This window comes from Chlorocebus sabaeus, chromosome 1 (assembly GCF_047675955.1).
Source record: "Chlorocebus sabaeus isolate Y175 chromosome 1, mChlSab1.0.hap1, whole genome shotgun sequence".
Classification (NCBI taxonomy): domain Eukaryota; kingdom Metazoa; phylum Chordata; class Mammalia; order Primates; family Cercopithecidae; genus Chlorocebus; species Chlorocebus sabaeus.
In genome coordinates, this window is record NC_132904.1 from 13013730 (window position 1) to 13031493 (window position 17764).

Sequence of the window (17764 nt, forward strand, 5' to 3'; positions counted from 1 at the left end):
GACCTAGAGGGAGAAATTTGAATATGGACAGGGTATTAGGATTATAGAATTATCTTTAATTTTCCTAGTGTGATGATAGTATTATGATTACATAGGAGGATATGCTTATTCTTAGGAAATAATACAGGTAGAAGAATTTAAAGAGGAAAAGTCATGATGTCTGCAACTTTCAAATGGTTCAACGAAAACGCATATATACAAATGTATGTCTATTTATGCATACTATATATGTGCTATATATATATACTCACATACATATGTATATCTAAAGAGATAGATATATGTGGAGAAGGAGGGAAAGCAAATATGCAAAATGTTAACATTCTAATCTCAGGGGAGGTACAAGGGTGTCAACTGTACTATTAACTCTTCTGTATGTTTGAATTTTTCCATCATGAGTAAAAATGATACTAGGCTTAATTTAGGGCTGAATCCATATCAAAATCAGCTGGGTGTGGCAGCTCACACTTGCAATTTCAGCACTTTGGGAGGCTGAGGCGAGAGGATTACTTGAGACCAGGAGTTTGAGGAACCAGCCTGGGCAACATACCAAGTGCTCTGCTGAAAATAAAAACATTAGCTGGGTGTGTTGGTGCGCACCTGTAGTCCCAGCTACTCAGGAGGCTGAGACGGGAGGATTGCTTGGGCCCAGGAGTTCAAGCTGGCAGTGGCTATGGCTGTGCCACTGCACTCCAACCTGGGTGACAGAGCAAAACCCTGTCTCAAAACAATGAAAAAAAAGGCTGGGCATGGAGGCTCACGCCTGTAATCCCAGCACTTTGGGAGGCCAAGGAGGGCAGATCACGAGGTCAGAAGTTCGAGAGCAGTGTGACCAACATGGTGAAACCTTGTCTCTACTAAAAACACAAAAATTAGCAGAGTATAGTGGTGAGCACCTGTAGTCCCAGCTACTCAGGGGGCTGAGGCAGGAGAATTGCTTGAACACAGGAGGCGGAGGTTACAGTGAGCAGAGATTGCACCATTGCACTCCAGCCTGGGCGACAGAGTGAGACTCCATCTCAAAAGAAAAAAAAAAAATTGAAAAAAGAAATCAAAATAAGACTCGAATTTAAAAACAGCATTAACAATAGTCAAAGACTGCTTTCTGTTTCAGGCTTGGTGTTAGAAATTCTGCATACTGTTTAGAAGATACCAGCCATTCTAGCAGGTCGCGGTACTGATGAGCCACTCAGGGACTGGGCTGTGGCCATGCTTCCCCAAGACCAGCTAACCCTGCCCAGGTCTACCACGCACCTGCAGAGGCAGTGTCCTTTCAAAGAGAACATTGACAAGTCTACCACCAACTGATTTTTGAAAAATAGAAGTCGAACCAGAAGCCGTTTCTACCTTTATTGATGCAAACCATCAGTGTAGCACAATTGCCTGTTTTACAAATGGAGAAACTGGGACCTAGTGAGGGGAAGGGACTGAGTCAAACCCACACAGTAAGTGACTGGCAGAGCTAGAGTTTGCACCCAGGTCTTTACACAACCAAGCTAAGGTTTTCTCCGTCACACCCTTTCATCTTTTGAAAGATTGGGTTTCAGCCGGGAGCGGTGGCTCATGCCTATAATCCTAGCACTTTGGGAGGCCGAGAAGGCGGATTATGAGGTCAGAAGTTTGAGACCATCCTGGCTAACATGGTGAAACCCCGTCTGTACGAAAAATACAAAAAATTAGCTGGGCATGGTGGTGATCACCTGTAATCCCAGCTACGCGGGAGGCTGAGGCAGGAGAATTGCTTGAACCCGGGAGGTGGAGGTTGCAGTGAGCTGAGATCGCACTACTGCACTCCAGCCTGGGCGACAGAGCGAGACTGTCTCAAAAAAAAAAAAAAAAAAAAGGAAAGAAAGATGGGGTTTCTCCTAAACATTTGCATGGCTCTCTCTGCCACTCTCTCAGAACCTAATGCCTTACACTTTACAATCTATTTTAAAGCCAGCTGCAATCTATAGAATGCTAGAAGCAGCAGATCAGAAGTGGAGAAGAGAGGTGCTATGGCCAAGCTAGTGACCACAGCACGAAGTGGCAGCGAAGGACATGACAAAAGAAGGAGAATTCGAAGAACCTCAAACTCCAGGGATATTCTGTGCAAGGGCAAATGATACTGAGAGCATCCCTTTACGCAGGGATTTTGTAAGACAGTGGAGAGCAGACTGCTATCTCAGACAACCTGAAAACCTGGGTTGGGCGCAGTGGCTCACTCCTGTAATCCCAGCACTTTGGGAGGCCAAGGCAGGTGGATCACCTGAGGTCAGGAGTTTGGGACCAGCCTGACCAATATGGTGCAACCCTGTCTCTACTAAAAATATAAAAATTAGCTGGGCATGGTGGGGTGTGCCTGTAGTCCCAGCTACTTGGAAGGCTGAGACAGGAGAATCACTTGAACCAGGGAGGCGGAGGGTACAGTGAGCTGAGATCGTGCCACTGCACTCCAGCCCGGATAACAGAGCAAGACTCCATCTCAACAAAACAAAACAAAACCAAACAATCTGGGCTACCACATGTATCGAGCCGACAACTGGGTAAGAAATGGCTTATCTGAGAGGACAGGGTTCCCAGGAGCTATGAGGGCTGACTTTGCTGTATAGATCATCGCACTAGTCTTTTGTATGTACAAATCTCATCTTCCCAGTGAAAGTGCAACTTTGGGAGAGCAGAGGCTATGCTCCAACCAAGTTGGGGCATTGTCAGGCAGTGGTCTTCAGTTTGCAGTCTGGGTCCAGATCCCAGCTCCGTCAGTGACTACCCATATGTCCGGGGAAACTTGCTGAACTTCTCTGATCCTGCATGAAATGGAGATGTTAACAGTAACAGCAGCCAGGTCACAGATTGATGGGAAGATTAAATGACATTGAGATTAAATAACATTTACTTGGCTCAGAGTCAGTGGCCCAGTAAAGATTCAAAAAGTGAGCTCTGCAAATACGTGGGGAAAGAGAGTCCGGGTGGAGGAAGGGCAAAGGTGATGGCTCAGAGGCAGGGGTGTCCCTGGGGTGCCTGTGGAACCTCAAGGAAGCCATGGTGGCTGGGGCAGTGCTAGCAGGAGGAAGGGAAGCAGTGGGTGAGACCATGGGGTTGGAGGGGAAAATTATGTTTTACTTCATGTGTTTATTATTTTTGGGGTTCGCTTCTATTTATGGAAAGATACTGATTTCCCATATCTTGCTGCTACAAAGTGCCCCTTTAAAATAATATAGAAAAAAGAACGAGTGTGGAAAAAGCCCAGAATACATTGCAGCTCACAAATAAGCAAAACTCCTGAAGACTATCCTCAGATGACCGAAATTTGGAAAATGAGGAAGGCAGGTCCCTCCCTCTCACATTATTTACTTAGCACAAGGAGGTTTGAAATCCCGAGGCTGAAGTTTTACTGGCAACCTCGATGTCACAACTGGGATCTTGAATTCTCCTGACCTCAGAGCTTTCAAGCCGGGAGACTCCTGGATCATGTCATCCTCCCACCCCCACTTTACAGATGGAGACACTGAGACCCAGGGAGGCAAAAAGATTCACGCAGAGGGTCTTGTTCAGAGGGGAGAACTGTATACAGTTTCTATGGGACTCAACTCCCAGCTGCCCTCATCCTAAATCCAGGGATTCAGATACACAGGCTCCCCCAGAGACTTCTTAGTAGGTTGAGGCAAGGGAAGCCCCTGCCTGTGCCGTTCTGGATACCTTCCTTCCTGGCTCCCCTTATATCCTCCTGTGCATCCACCATTGATCAGAGAAGGCAGACAAGGGAGGTCAGAGGGCATGGGGGGCACCTCGGGGCTGCAGGCCCAGGAGTTTGCTCTGGAGGCTGGCAGGGAGGGTGATGGGTCCTGGTTGTGCCCAGGTTCAGCTGAGGTAGCTCTGGTCAACCAAGTCAGGTGCAGAGATGTTCCTGGGGGTCCTGGGAGTTCCTCTAGTGCCTGAGTATATAGGACCATTGCTGCCTCAGCTACCACTCCCAGGCCAGGCAGTTCTAGCTGCAGCACTGTTAGCCCCTTGCCCGTCACAGCTCCCTTGGGAACTGGTTTCTCTCCACGCCAGGGAGAAGGGGCCACGCGTGGGTTCTGAAGGTCTGGGGAGCCGGGGCCAAACCTCTTCACCTCTGATGCTGCTTGTGTTGTGTGTCCTGTTGAGTCACAGTCTGGTAGGATGGCGGGGGCTCCAGCGGCAGGCCTGTGAGATGCAATGGTGTGTTCGGAACAAGGCATGCGTCGTCATTCTGCAAAAGAAAAGTCACCGTCCCTGCTGCTCACAGCTGTGGAGCGACTGGCTGCTTCCGAAACACTTCTCTGCTAGTTCACTTCTGAAGACTCAAGTTCTCCATGAACATGGGGAAACTGAGGCTTGAGAGAGGAAGCGACTTCCAGAGACCAGCGTGTGACTCCCTCTACCCTCCTTGTTCTTGAAAAGGGAGAAGGGGAGGCCCACATGGGAGTCAGTGGATGGGGCCCTGGTTCCTGTCCTGCTACCAGTGTCCTGGTGACAAGGGGCAAGTCACTCACCCTGTTGGGCTTCCTGAGGGGGGCTGGGCCAGGTAATGACCCAAGTCCCTTCTAGCCAGGATACACTCTAGGGGCAGGTCTGATGCCAACAGTGTCTGCCAGTGAGTGCTGCCACGCCTCCATCCCCAATTCGTGATGAGGGTGGCACCAATTCAGTGTTGGAGAGCCTGTCCCTGGCACCGTCCTTACTGATGGGGAGGGCGCAGGGACCACTGGGAGACTAGCATGGCTGCTTACTGGCTTGAGACCATGGGAAGTCACTGAACTCTTTAAGCTTCATGTTTTCCTCTTTAAAATGGAAAAGCAGAACCTGCCTCCCAGAATGGCTGTGAGAGTCAAGGAGGTCTCAGCCAGAAGCACAGCCCACAAAAGATGTCTGTGTCCTAACCTCTGGTCACATGGCAGAGAGGAATTAAGGTTGCAGATGGAATTAAGGTTTCAAATCGGCCTTGAGATGGGGAGATTCTCCTAGATTCTCCCAGTATGATGACAAGGGTCTTTAAAGGTAGAAGAGGGAGGCAGGGTTATTGGAGGATGTTGGGATGCTGGCTTTGAAGGTGGAAGAAGGGCCCAAGTCAAGGAATGCAGGCAGCCTCTAGAAGCTGGAAAAGACAAGGAAAGAGATTATTTTTGATGCCCCCGGAAGGGATGCAGTCCTGGCGACACATCTTGATTTGAGCCCTTGAGACTCATTTCAAACTGCTGACCTCCAGAACTGTAGGATAATATAGGTGCCATTTTTTTTTTTTTTTTTTTTTTTTTTTGAGACGGAGTATTGCTCTGTCGCCCAGGCTGGAGTGCAGTAGCCAGATCTCAGCTCACTGCAAGCTCCGCCTCCTGGGTTCACGCCATTCTCCTGCCTCAGCCTCCCGAGTAGCTGGGACTATTGGCGCCCACCACCTCGCCCGGCTAGTTTTTTGTATTTTTTAGTAGAGACGGGGTTTCACCATGTTAGCCAGGATGGTCTCAATCTCCTGACCTTGTGATCCGCCCGTCTCAGCCTCCCAAAGTGCTGGGATTACAGGCTTGAGCCACCGCGCCCGGCCATAGGTGCCATTTTAAGCCACCAAATTTGTGACAATTTACTACAACATCAATAGAAAATGAATACAGCCACCTGCAGCACTAGCATGGTGCCTGGGACACAGCAAAGGTCAATAAACAGGAAAAATGACTGCTCATAGCTACAGCTAGGTGTGGGGCCTCCGTTTTCCCTATCCTTAAAAGTGGGGTTGGCCTCAGTGGCTCAAGGCCCCCATCTGGCTTTCTGATGTCTTAATGAGAAGACTTCCTGTCAGGCGGCCAGGAATTCACAAAGACAACTTCTCTGCTTGATGTTGAATGAAACTCAGAGGCCATCAACTTATATATGCGTTACGTGAACACTCACTCGGTGTGTGAGGAGGTCACTAACACGAAAATCAGCGTCAAACTTGCAGAATTATGGGGGATTTGGCACTTTCAAAAATAGTGTTCTACAGTTGAGATTGTAATATGATTTTTTTTTCTTTAAAGAAATAAGCCTTGGAGATCACTTCTGGTCAGGGTCTTTATTTTTTATTTATTGATTTCTTTTATAAAATATCCTTATCCTGAACTGTTGAGGATCTTTGGGGTGAGGAGAGACTTGCTTTCTATTTTAAAATATATCTAGCCCCAGTCGGCCGTTCTGCCTTCCCCATGGGTAGACGAGGGCGAGACTGTGGGTTAGACATAGCTCAGGCTGAGTCCTGGATTTCCTGATTGGCTGCTTCGCCTTGGGAAGTGATGTGACCTCTCTGAACCTCAGCTTGCTAGTCTGTAGTATGGGAATTTAGGTACCTCAAAGGGTTGTTGAGGGCTGGGCACAATGGCTCATGCTCGTAATCCCAGAACTTTGGGAGGCCAAGGCTGGCGGATCACTTGAGGTCAGGAGTTTGAGACCAGCCTGGCCAACATGGCAAAACCTCATCTATACTTAAAAAAAATACAAAAATTAGCCAGATGTGGTGGTACGTGCCTGTAGTCCAGCTACTTGGGAGGCTGCGGTGGGAGAATTGCTTGAACCTGGGAGGCGGAGGTTACAGTGGACTGAGATCGTGCCACTGTACTCCAGTCTGGGCGACAGAGTGAGACTCAGTCTCAAAAGAAAAAGGGTTGTTGAGAAGATAAAGTTAAATACAGCTATATTTATCTGTATATCTGCACATCTATATCCATCCATACATCATCCATCCATCCATCCATCCATCCATCCATCCATCCGTCCATCGATGGATGCATTGATTGATCCATCAATGTAGTGCTTAACAGAGTCTCTGGAATTCTTTAAATGCCCAATCTTTGATGACTCTGTCTCTCACTTGTTTCCACCACAGCCAAACTGCACACACACTGTAGCTTCCCCAGGCCTTCTCTGTCCTGTCTCCAAGCCAGTGCTCGTGCTGTCATTGCTCTGCTGAAAGTCCCTTTTCCATTTATGCCTGTGGGTTTGAACCCTGCCCAGTCACCACAGGCCTCTGTGATGCAATTTCCCCAGGGCCTTCAGAGCTGGTAGCACAGTATCCTGTTGTTCTGGGCACCCATGGCGTTTCCTCTCAGGCAGCCTCACCTTCTTCTCCTTGGATTGGCCTCCTCTCTCGCCCCCGTGCCTTGGCTCCCTTACCGGACTGTGGGCTGTCGCTTAATGAATGCTCAGCAAAGTGAGGAATGAATGAAACACGCTCCTCTTGTAACCCCCACATTTCTTTCCTTTCTGAGCCCTCTGCTGCCTCATGCCCCCACTTTTTTTTTGTCTTCCTGGGAAGACAAACCCTTGTCTTACCTTTGCAGATGGACGGTCCCCTCTCCAGGCTGTGACTGCTATGGGCACTGGCAGGAAGAGCTCCAGGACCGTGAAGCAGAGCAAGGCCAGCTCCAGCCTCTGGATGTGGACCTGAGAGGGGAGAGGGATGGAAGGCAGGGCGAGACCTTTCTGGGTGTCTGCACCCATTACGTGGGCTTAGCCAGGCAGGGGTCAGATCCACAGCAGACGGCAGTTGGGGCTTCAGCTCCCAGGTGTGCGTGGGGAGGGCAGGGTGGGTCTCTGTGGGATGGGGAGTGGGTCTGTCTTGGTCACTGCCCTACACTCAATGCCTGGCACTTATAGGTCTTTGGTGAGCATTGGCCTAATGTTTGAGGGCTAGAGAATCTCATGGGTCCCTGGTAAGACTGAAGGTAGCCTTAGGGTCGTCTGATCCAAGCCTACTTGACAGATGGGGATACCTAGTCCCAGAGTGAGGGAGCATATTTTACAGCAGGGGAGGGGAAGAGCTGTGCAGCTGAGAGACATCTCCTAGTATCACATGCATTTGACGGGGAAGCATATGTATATGTGTGTGTGTGCACGCACATGTGTGTCCATGCATACTCACACTTGCGTGTGATGTGCATGTGTATGCACGTGTGTGTATGTGCTGGGAGCAGATAAGGAATAGCAAACCACTATGGTCAGAACACTTGTGGATGGTGGCTCACGCCTGTAATCCCAGCACTTTGGGAAGCTGAGGCGGGAGGATCACTTGAAGTCAGGAGTTCGACACCAGCCTGGCCAACATAGTGAAACCCCGCCTCTACTAAAAATACAAAAATTAGCTGGGTGTGGTGGTGGACGCCTGTAATCCCAGCTACTCGGGAGGCTGAGGCAGGAGAATCGCTTGAATCTGGGAGGTGGAGGTTATAGTGAGCCGAGATCGCACCACTGCTCTCCAGCCTGTGTGATAACAGTGAGACTCTGTCTCTAATTAAATGAATAAATAAATAATTAAAGAATTCTTGGAGCCTGACCCAGAGGCACCCAGTGGTCTGCCTTCGGCTTCAGAGGCGGCAGTGGCATGGTGAAAAGAGCACCAGGCTTGGAGTCCAAGACCCACTAACCTAGCCTCTCTGGACCTCAGTGTTCACTCCCAGAAGTTGAGGGTAACAAAGTGGACTTGGCCAGCTTTGCAAGGCTGCTGGGAGGCTCCCGGATCACAGGGGCCACCAGGGACACCATGCTTAGAGCCCTGGCTGGGAAATCAGCAGTTTTAGGCTGTGGTCCTGGATTTGCGGCCAAGTTGCTGCTTGACCTCAGGCAGGCTCCTCCCCGTCTCTGGCCCCATTTCCCCATCTATAAAAGTGGACTTGGATTCAGTGATGCTGATCGGTGGGCAGCCCAGCACCCCCCTTTCCACCACACCTTGGGAGGGACAGAGATGGGTTGGCCAAGGGCTCCTGGGCTCCAGGAGAGGCTTTCTGTGAGCTAGAAATCTCCTGTTGGCCAAACCCAAGGCAGCACCTTCACTGAAGTCAGAGGACGCTCTAGGCCTGGGTACTCACCGTGGAGTTGGGGTACATTCTCCAGATCGGGGACTCAAATGGGCTCTCCAGAAAGAGATCCTTGGTGATGACGAAGAGGCCAGACAGCACACAAAAGAGGCTGACGAGGTTTGCCATGAGGCACAACATCTTCTATAGGTGAAAAATAAAGGTAACAGCTGTCCAAAGGGTGGAGACCTGGGGCTAGGTCCTCCCCTGATGCTTGCCAGTAGCTTCCTCTGTAGCCTCAGGACAGACTCTGCCTGTCACTGGCCCCTCAGCTCCTCACACAGGAGCTGAGCCACTGACCACTGAGGAGGGCCCAGCTGGCCCTCGCCTTCTGTGGGACAAATTGGGAGAACCTGAGAGCTGCCTTCAGCTCCAAGAGCTTTGCAATAAAGGATGCCCCATTGCCTTCTCCCACTCAAAGCCAGCCCCGACCATCCTACATCAGCTATGCCAAGTGTCAGGGATTCGACAAACAAGTGACCCCTCATCCAGCCCCTTCCCCACCAGAAAGGGCAGGAGGTGCTCTGAAAGTGCCCTATCCTCACATATCCTAGTGCCAGCCCCTTTTCTCTGCCCACCCACCATGGTCCCTGAAATGCCTGTATTCATTGTCCTCTCCAGTTAAGCATCATTCCAAGAGCCTCTTGCCAAGTGCAAACCTTCCTAGTGAGGAAAGACTATGCACGTGTGGAATCTGTAACCTTTCATACTGGAATGAGTTTCTTTACAGTAGGAGTGTCCTTATGCTCAGGTATACAAAGCAGGAGGCCTGTGGTTCTAAAAGGGGCTCAGCCCAGGAGGGTGAGGTCTGGGGAATGGGCACGTCTTTGTCAAGCGTCTCCTGCCTCTGCTGGGTAAACTGAACAACCATCGTTCTATTCTCTGTGCCCTCTGAGAAAGCAGGGAGCAACCACAGCCTAGCCAGGCTGAGGGACACAAATAGGGAAAGACCTGGCTCAGGATTCGGGGGCAGAAGGAGGGGCGGTGGGAAGATCTGGGTGTGGGATGTGATTTGCAGGGATGTTCCTTCCATCATCCATCCACCTCCACCCATCCAGTCTTGTGCTACGTGTCTACTCTGTGCCTACTTGGGCCACCTTGGGCTACCAAGATGCTCAGACATATTCTGCCCACACAGAACTTAGTATATGGCAGAGACAGGTAAGTCCACAGAGTGTGGGAGCACGGAAGGCAGCCATGGAGGTCAGAGAAGACCTCCGGCAGGACAAGACATACAGGTTGTCTTGAGTGGTCCGGAGTAGGTCAAACATGGGAGCCATGTGTGCAGGGGAGAGGGCAAGGTGTTTGGGCAGTGGCCAGCACAGGCAGAACAGGGAGGACCACAGTTCCACCTGCCTGGCTCTTAGAGAGGAGAAGTAGATGCAAATCCAGCTGAAGGCTAGGGCTTGCAGGCTATGTGGTGATTAATGTTAAAACTCTGGAGGTTTGAGAGGAAGCAAAGTTATGTCCTAGACGGACGGGTCAGGGTGCCTGGGAGCCATTTCCTTCTCTGCCTGACTGCACTGGAAAGAGAGAAGCTTCAGATCATTCTTCCTTTCCTCCCACAGCCAAATCCGTCAGCCTGTCTGCATCTGGACCCTTCTGCTTGGACATCCTCTGTTGTCCTGAAGGCAAGAGCCTGCTCTTAGCAAGTCCTGGAGAAGTACCCTCACAATCACCCCTACACACAGATGCCCTTAACAAAGTTCCCCCATGCTCGGATGGAAGAGAATGATTTCAGTGCACCCACTCACCAGGTAAGTTTTAGAAAAGTTCTTCATTGTTATCGCCAAGATCCCTGAAATGAGAAACTGCAGGACAGATTTGAAAGTCAAAGGAGAGAAGCTGGGCTTTCTCAAAACCCACGAATTCCCACCCTACCCCTATTCTCCAAGAAAATCAACCTTGGCAGCCAGTGGGGTGGAGAATACTATTCCTCCCGCAAAGTGAGCTCCTCTTGCCTGCCACGTGACCCATCCCAGGTGCTGCCCCACCTCACGTCTTCCCATGTGCACAAACCTCCATACCTGCTCCTGTCTCTACACCTTGGACAAAGCTGTGCCCTGTACTTAGAACTCCCTCTTAGCCCCTCCTACTTCCCTCATTTTACAAACCCAAACCATCTCTCTGGGATCAGTGGCACTATCCCCTCTACCCCGACCCTTTCTCTTTTCCTGAATCTTGCAGTTTGGAGGATATGAGTTATTGATTCCAAGGTCTCTGGGAGCACCTCTGCAATCTTTCTTTCCAATGTTCACTGAGCACCTACTATGGGCTAGTCCCTGGGAGCACAGGGTGAATAGACACTGCATGTGTAGAAAGTTCTATCACTGTGCAGTGAAAGCCCTATCCTGTGGGCAGTGGGCACAGAGGACTGATGTGAAAGGTAGATTGGGATACTTGCCCAAGACAGTGCCGTGGAGCTTGGACTTAGCGCATAGGCAGGACTCCACCTGGGAGTCAGGAATGGGGTGGGCTCTCTGGAGACCTGAAGGAATGTAGAGCTTCCAGGAAATGGTACATGCACTGGTCCAGTGTCATCTCCCATTCTGGCTGATGGCCTTGGGAGGACGGGAGCCACACCTTACACCCTGTGTGTTTTTGTAGCCCAACCCCAATAGGGCACCTGTCGCTGGATCCAGAGGCAGCCTGGCTACTCAGAAGGCCGGGGAAGAATGAAGCTGTCCCTGGGTCCTGCTCACCCTCCTCTTTGCCAAATGCATATATTCAATTATGGGAGAGTGGATAGCCTCCGAATGCTCTCTTGGGACTCAGAATTGACAGGGGCTTCCTGGAAGGAACTATTTCCATGGTGACCGAGATAAAAGAAGCAGAGATAGGAGCACTGGAGAAAGGGCCTGGCTTCTGCCGCACTCCTATTAGCTGTCTCTGTCCCATCTTGCATCCTGTCCCCAACGCCAGGGCCTCCTGCAGGCCTGCCTTGCAGACTCCCATACCCGGTCTGTGTTTTGCCTTCTACTCACAGAGGCAGCCCCCCAGAATGGATACCAAGACTTCAGCACCACCAGGTGAAGGCTCTTGACTGTAGAGGCCAGGTAGCCCCCAAAGACCAGGTGCAGCAGAGCGATGGTGATTTGGAAGGCCTGGATAGGGAAGAAAGAATGGCTGGGGTGAGGGCATCGGTGGCTGGCTCTAATTGAGGCCACTGGTGCCCTGGACCTACTGGCTGTGCTGAGTCCCTTCCATCCTCTTAGGGATCCCAGAGACCAGGCTGTCTAAGAAGGACCACTCGCCAGGATTTCCTGCAGAAAGAGCTGAAGCTGCCAAGGGCCCCATGGGTGGGAGCTGTGTATCCTGGAGCTGGCAGCCTTCTCCTACCATTCTCCCCAGGACGGGGGCCCTGTCCGAACCTCACAAGGCAGTATAGGTGTGGGCAGATTCTCTCCGATCCTCAAGGCCTTTTCCAGCTCAGATGAATGTTCAGCAGGAAAGCTGGAGCCTTTCTCTCTTCCATTTCTCCTCTTGGGGTCCCCCAGCATCCTCCTCATATCCCCCTCTCCTCTTCCTCCCACTGCTGGGACCCTGGGAAGTGGATGCTCACCCCCAGCTCCTTGAGAAGGCTGCTCCTCTTCTGGGACTTCTCGTGCCAGCGTGGAGGCGGGAGCTTGGACTGGGTCGTGCTCTGGGGTAGACTTGTCTGCCAGGGCTGGACTGGGCTGAGGACTTGCCATGACGGGAGCCCCCTAGCACAACCGCTGGGAATAACTGTGGAGTCTGCTTTCATTGACGCTGGTTGGGGGTCCTGGCTGCAGCACAGGGAGAAAGGCCATCAGAACCCGTCTCATTTCTGAGGCTTGTGGCTGGGAAAGCCTCTGCCAATCACCTCTGTTTACAGGATTGGATCTTTCCAGAACCGTGGTTGCCCTGTCCAGCAATCCCTGGTCTTGATTTGACCTGGAATAATCTGGCCCCTGAGGCTGGGAGTAATTGCTGCTCATAGCCTTTCTGGGGTTCCAGAGACACAGTTCCTTTTGGGGCAGAAAAACAAGGACCAGGCAAACTTCACAACCAGTGGAAGACACAGCTCACCCAAAAGTGGCCAGACTGCAGTTTGGAAGAGTTGGGAGCTGCGGGAGGTGCGGGTCAATGGAGGGGCTTTGTAAACAGTCTCCATCCACTGGTCCAAGATGAGTGACTGAAGGCAGGTGGGAAATAATTGTCCTACCTCCTGTGGTAGTACCCATGCCTCCTGGAGAGAAGGGAAGAAAATGTCTTCCACCGAGGACTTTTTATGAGCCAACACTGAGTCAGGAAGTCCGTATTTAGCGAAGCTAGCATTTACAAATACTTTCCCTGCTCCAGGCACTGAGATAAACCTTCTACATGCATTACCTGATTTTGTCCTCATTTCAACCCTATGAGGTAAATACTGTCCTCACTCTCATTTTGCAGATGAGGCTCAGAAAGGTTAAGCCACTTGCCCATGGTCACACAGCCAATAAGTGACTTGGACTTGAAGCATGGCAGGCTGGCTCCAGAGCCCGGGGCTGAAGTCCTTCATGCACTGTTGACTCAACAATTGAAAATGAAGGTTCTGGATGTTCTCATGGGCATGAAAGGAGTTGGGAAAATACTTAGAAGCGGGCTGGACACACGACCTGCAGACAGAGCCTGGTATTGTGTATACTGATGCCGCGGGATGTACGAGGGTTTGGGGGCTGCCTGGGGACTTGGTGAGAAAATCCAGGGTAGCCTTTCTGTCCCAGAAAGTGGAGAGCTGGGCAGGGAAGAAAGGGAGCTGGCTGGTGGGGACTGAGGTCAGAGATGGTTTCTCCATGGGGGTGGGGCTAGTGAACAAATCCTTGAGAGAGAGTGGGCTGGTCTCAGACTCTCTCCTGGATGAATGAAAGGGGAGGGGCATTCCTCTCACTTTTAAGTCTGACTTGTGGATCCAGGAAGTTCCGTTGAGTATCCACATTTTCCACAGGGGTGCAGGGAAAGAACCTCGGGAAGTCTGGAGGGACAAATAGCCCAGGTGACTATATCCTGGATTGGGTAGAGGGGAAAGGAAGGGACATTACCAAGAGCCAAAGAGCCAGATGGGGCCTCACAGTTGGGTGAGCACTGTATGCCGGGCGCTGTGCCAGGCGGCAGTTTTGCCGGGCAACCTCCCTTAATACTCAGGAAGTCAGCACCACTGTGTAGAAGAGGAAACCAAGGTTCAGAGAGGTTGCCTGCCTTGGCCATGGTCACACAGTGAGGAAGTGCCTGGAATTGGAACCACGCGTGGTCTTACTCCATCACCAGTGCTCTGGGCCTGGGCTGCTGGGTGGGAGCCCCCGATCGGTATCTCCATGGGCCTGCAGTGGCGACCCCTAATTTAGTGGGGCGAGTGGGCAGAGGGTCTCCGTCTTTCCTGGGCTTCAGAAGCTGAGCTCATAGACACAGTGCCGCATGACTGTCTTTGTGACTCTGCCCAGCTATGCTTGGGAACTGTCCCTTTCTCAGCTCCCAGCCTTCAGGAGTCCTTCTGACACCGCTGGCTGGACTAAGGGATGTATCTGGTGGCAGAGGCCTGAACCAGATTAGCCACCGGCTTCACCTAGACTCTGCATACCTGGGAGGACAATCCCTGGACCCAGGCCTGGACTCCGCTGCAAAGAACAGGAGAAGAGAGGCTTCTTATAGGGCTGCCTCAGATGGAACTGGTTGTCCATGGGGAGAGTGAGTGCCTGGGCACTGGAGCTGCACCTCCACCTAGACATTCACTTGTGAGAGCTGTGGCAGCAGGAATGGTTCAAATATCCACTAGGGTGTTGGATTCAAGAATCCAGAATAACCTTCCTCAAAGTATATTCCATGGAACATTGGTCCTGATGGATCTGCAGTCCAAGGGTTCCATGATCAAATAAGTTTGGGAAACCATGGATATCCTCTTCACCCTTTTTCTCATATGAAAGGTGCTGAGATTTTCTACAAGTGGCACACCCTGTCTTAGTATTAAGGGCATTTCCCAAACTTAATTGGTCATAGAATCTTTATTTATTTATTTATTATTTGTTATTTTTACTTTTGAGATGGAGTTTCACCCAGGCTGGAGGGCAGTGGTGTAATCTTGGCTCACCACAATCTCCGCCTCCCAGGTTCAAGTGATTCTCCTGCCTCAGCCTCCCGAGTAACTGGGATTACAGGCGTGTGCCACCACATCCAGCTAATTTTGTATTTTTAACAGAGACGGAGTTTCTCCACGTTGGTCAGGCTGGTCTCAAACTCCCGACTGCAGGTGATCTGCCTGTCTCGGCCTCCCAAAGTGCTGGGATTACAGGCGTGAGCCACTGCGCTCGGCTGGCCATAGAATCTTTTTTCTCATAGTCTGGTGGTTCTATGCAATTGGTATTCTATGGGGTCTGCTTTTGGGCAAAGTGGCCTTGAAGGTTTGAATTTCTGGTCCTGGGCTCTGGTTTTTGGCCTTTTCTCCACTTGTGATTTGCTCATGTGCGTATCACAGTGGGAATGGAAATTGAGTGATGGTCTCTAGGGTCCCTTCCGACTTTAATGTAGTGCTTGTCTCACGGAACAGGGAGCTGCTACAAGGAATTTTATACAACCAGGAGAGGAAGGAGTTGCAGAGGGTAGACCTCAGTCATCATGGGGAAAAGTTTGTTCTGACTCTCTTGTCCGCTTTTTCAAGACAAAGCATGAACTCTGATTCCTTAGAACACTTATTCCCTGCTGTCCTGGCCCACCTCCAGGACCTGTGCAGGGCTGCTAGGAGGTGACAGTGTGCTGACAGACGGGGGCAGGCAGCAGGCTGCTTGGGGGCATGGAGGAACTTTTTTAGCCTTGCCCTGCCCTCCGCCAGCGCCCTCAGCCAGCTCAGGACCACGCTCTGCACGGGGCCACGCGATGCCTTGGTCCCGTACGTATTCTCGTTGTTCCTTCAGTTCTGGGAGGGGAGGTAGGACAGGGACAGAGCTGGGTAGGGCCCTCCAGAAGTCCCCAGTAGAGCAGCAGAGTGGGCCCGGCCATGAGCCCTGGACGTTGTCGGCCAGAATGGGTGCCCTGTGCAAAGTCCTGGCTCTGCTCCCCGGAGCTTTGACCGTGGGCAGGTTGTTTACATCTCAGCATCTGAGTCTTCCCTCACCCTCTCATGGGGAGGGCCACTGCCTGTCCCTGCGGGGTAGGTGGTAGGGAGTAGCTGAAACAATGCTTGCAACAGACAGGGCCTGGCATATAGCAATCAATGTCAGCCACAGTCGCCACTGGCCTGTTATGTGTCTAGAATCCCACGAGCGAGCCTCCACCTTGTCCTCGTCTGCTTCTCGGTTAAGACATGAGACACCCTGTCCCTGTCATCTGGGGTGGTGAGTTTATTGCCTCCATCCCATCCTGCTTACAGAGGGAGAGAGCCATGAGAGCCCGGGGGCCCTGGGGTGGGGGCAGGGGGTCATGAGGGAAGAAAGGCGCTGAGTGTGTTGAGCTAGTGATCCAAGATCCAGCACTGTCATTCATGGATTTGTTCATGGAGTTTCTACACCGGACGCTGCAGGGACCGAGGCAGGAGTGAGTAAGATGTGTCCATGGGAGGTGAGCAGGCAGAGGAAACGTGGCATGAATAATGTGACCCTCAGCAGACTGTGCAGTGGAGCCCTAGAGGACAGAGAGAGCTTCTCAGGGTGTGTGCGTGTGTGTGTGCGTGCATGTGTGTGCATGTGTGTGCATGTGTGTGCATGTGTGTGCATGTGTGTGCATGCATGTCAAGGACAGAAAGGCAGGAACTAAGAGGTGCTGAGTGACAGGCAGGCTGGTGTTGGGGAGTGGGGTCCCTTCGAGGATCAGTGTTTCAGTGAATGCCAGTTAGAAAACCTCCTATGACTGTACTGAACCAGCCTCCTCCTCAGTGAATGCCAGTTAGAAAACCACCTATGACTGTACTGAACCAGCCTCCTCCTGGTGCTTCCAGACAGTGTGCCTGGTGTACACAGAGTTCACCCCCAAGCAGCTGGAAGACCTGCAGGAAACAGAGGCCTCCGTCCAAGGAGGGGGTCAAGAATCTGGATTCTAGTCCTGGCCCCTTGTGGCCCTCGATAAGTCCCTTCTCCTCTCTGGGCCTCTGTTTTCTTGAACTAGTCCCTCTGTGTGTATGCCTTTCCAGACTGCAAGAGAAGCGTCTGGGGCTCCTCTAGCTCTAACGGTCAGTGACTGGCAGCAGGATGGGGCTCCCCGAGGGAGAGGCCGATGGTGTCCGCTACTTCCCAGATCCACTCTGCTGGGAGGGCCCACCCATTCTCCAGCTGCTATAATTGTTTGTTGCTAAAGGCTCACATCCGCTCTCTTCTGGGAGTTTAAATTACACCGCCCCAACCTTACAGCCAACAACTGACTGGCTAAGGGTATAAGAGGCCGGTCCCCTGGCTTTAAGGTGGGACCAGGTCCGTACACCTGAGCAACCCCCCAACTCCACATGGAGACACAACATCACTCCCCTCTGTTCCTGCCATGGGGGGACCACTCACCCCAGGGCCTGGGACCGCAGCTCTGAGCTTTCAGCTGTGCTTTGCCCTCTGGTGCTGCCGGAGCTCCCCAGAGACAGCGCTGGGAAATCAGCACATCTTTACAACGTTAGACTTTGGATCTTCTCCATCCTGGACCCACCCCCTGCTTCATGCCCCAGTTGCATGGAAGCTGTCAAAGTCTTTCCTCCTCCCCCAAGCCCCGGCAGGTGAAAATCTTAGTGCCGTTGTTTATGTCTCACCTCGACAGTTGCAAATCTCCTTTGGCAAGGGAAATGTTGATAATTTAATCTGTTTTCAGAGCAGGACAGATGGAGTGAAGGTGGTTGTAATCTCCTTAGATCCTGGGAGTAGAGTAAGAAGTTGAACCTTTTGAAAGAATTATTTTAATTTTGGAAAATTTCAAGCACTCACAAAAGTAGAGAGAATGGTCCCGTGACCCCTGGTGCCCATCCCCAAGCTAAAGCCCCC

The 17764-nt window shown here is 51.5% G+C and overlaps 1 protein-coding gene across 1 annotated transcript; it reads right to left on the minus strand.

Annotated features, from left to right (window-relative positions):
* Positions 1-1407: 1407 nt before the first annotated feature.
* On the minus strand, positions 1408-17468 carry MS4A10 (membrane spanning 4-domains A10). The gene is made up of 8 exons (XM_007996672.3): positions 17297-17468; positions 12382-12586; positions 11804-11923; positions 10574-10630; positions 8832-8963; positions 7300-7410; positions 4095-4213; positions 1408-2786 (listed from the first exon to the last, which is right to left on the minus strand). Exons 2-8 carry the CDS (start codon positions 12562-12564, stop codon positions 2705-2707), a joined length of 804 nt encoding a protein of 267 aa, XP_007994863.3. The 5' UTR covers positions 12565-12586; positions 17297-17468; the 3' UTR covers positions 1408-2704.
* Between the last annotated feature and the right edge of the window lie 296 nt (positions 17469-17764).

What these genes read in the sequence shown, in the direction of transcription:
- MS4A10 (XM_007996672.3), bottom strand. Translation starts at nt 12,564, where the DNA reads ATGAAAGCAGACTCCACAGTTATTCCCAGCGGTTGTGCTAGGGGGCTC. An exon ending in GCCTTCTCAAGGAGCTGGGG is followed by an intron (nt 11,924 to 12,381) that starts GTGAGCATCCAC and finishes TTCCCTATCCAG; the next exon opens with GCCTTCCAAATCACCATCGC. An exon ending in CATTCTGGGGGGCTGCCTCT is followed by an intron (nt 10,631 to 11,803) that starts GTGAGTAGAAGG and finishes TCTGTCCTGCAG; the next exon opens with TTTCTCATTTCAGGGATCTT.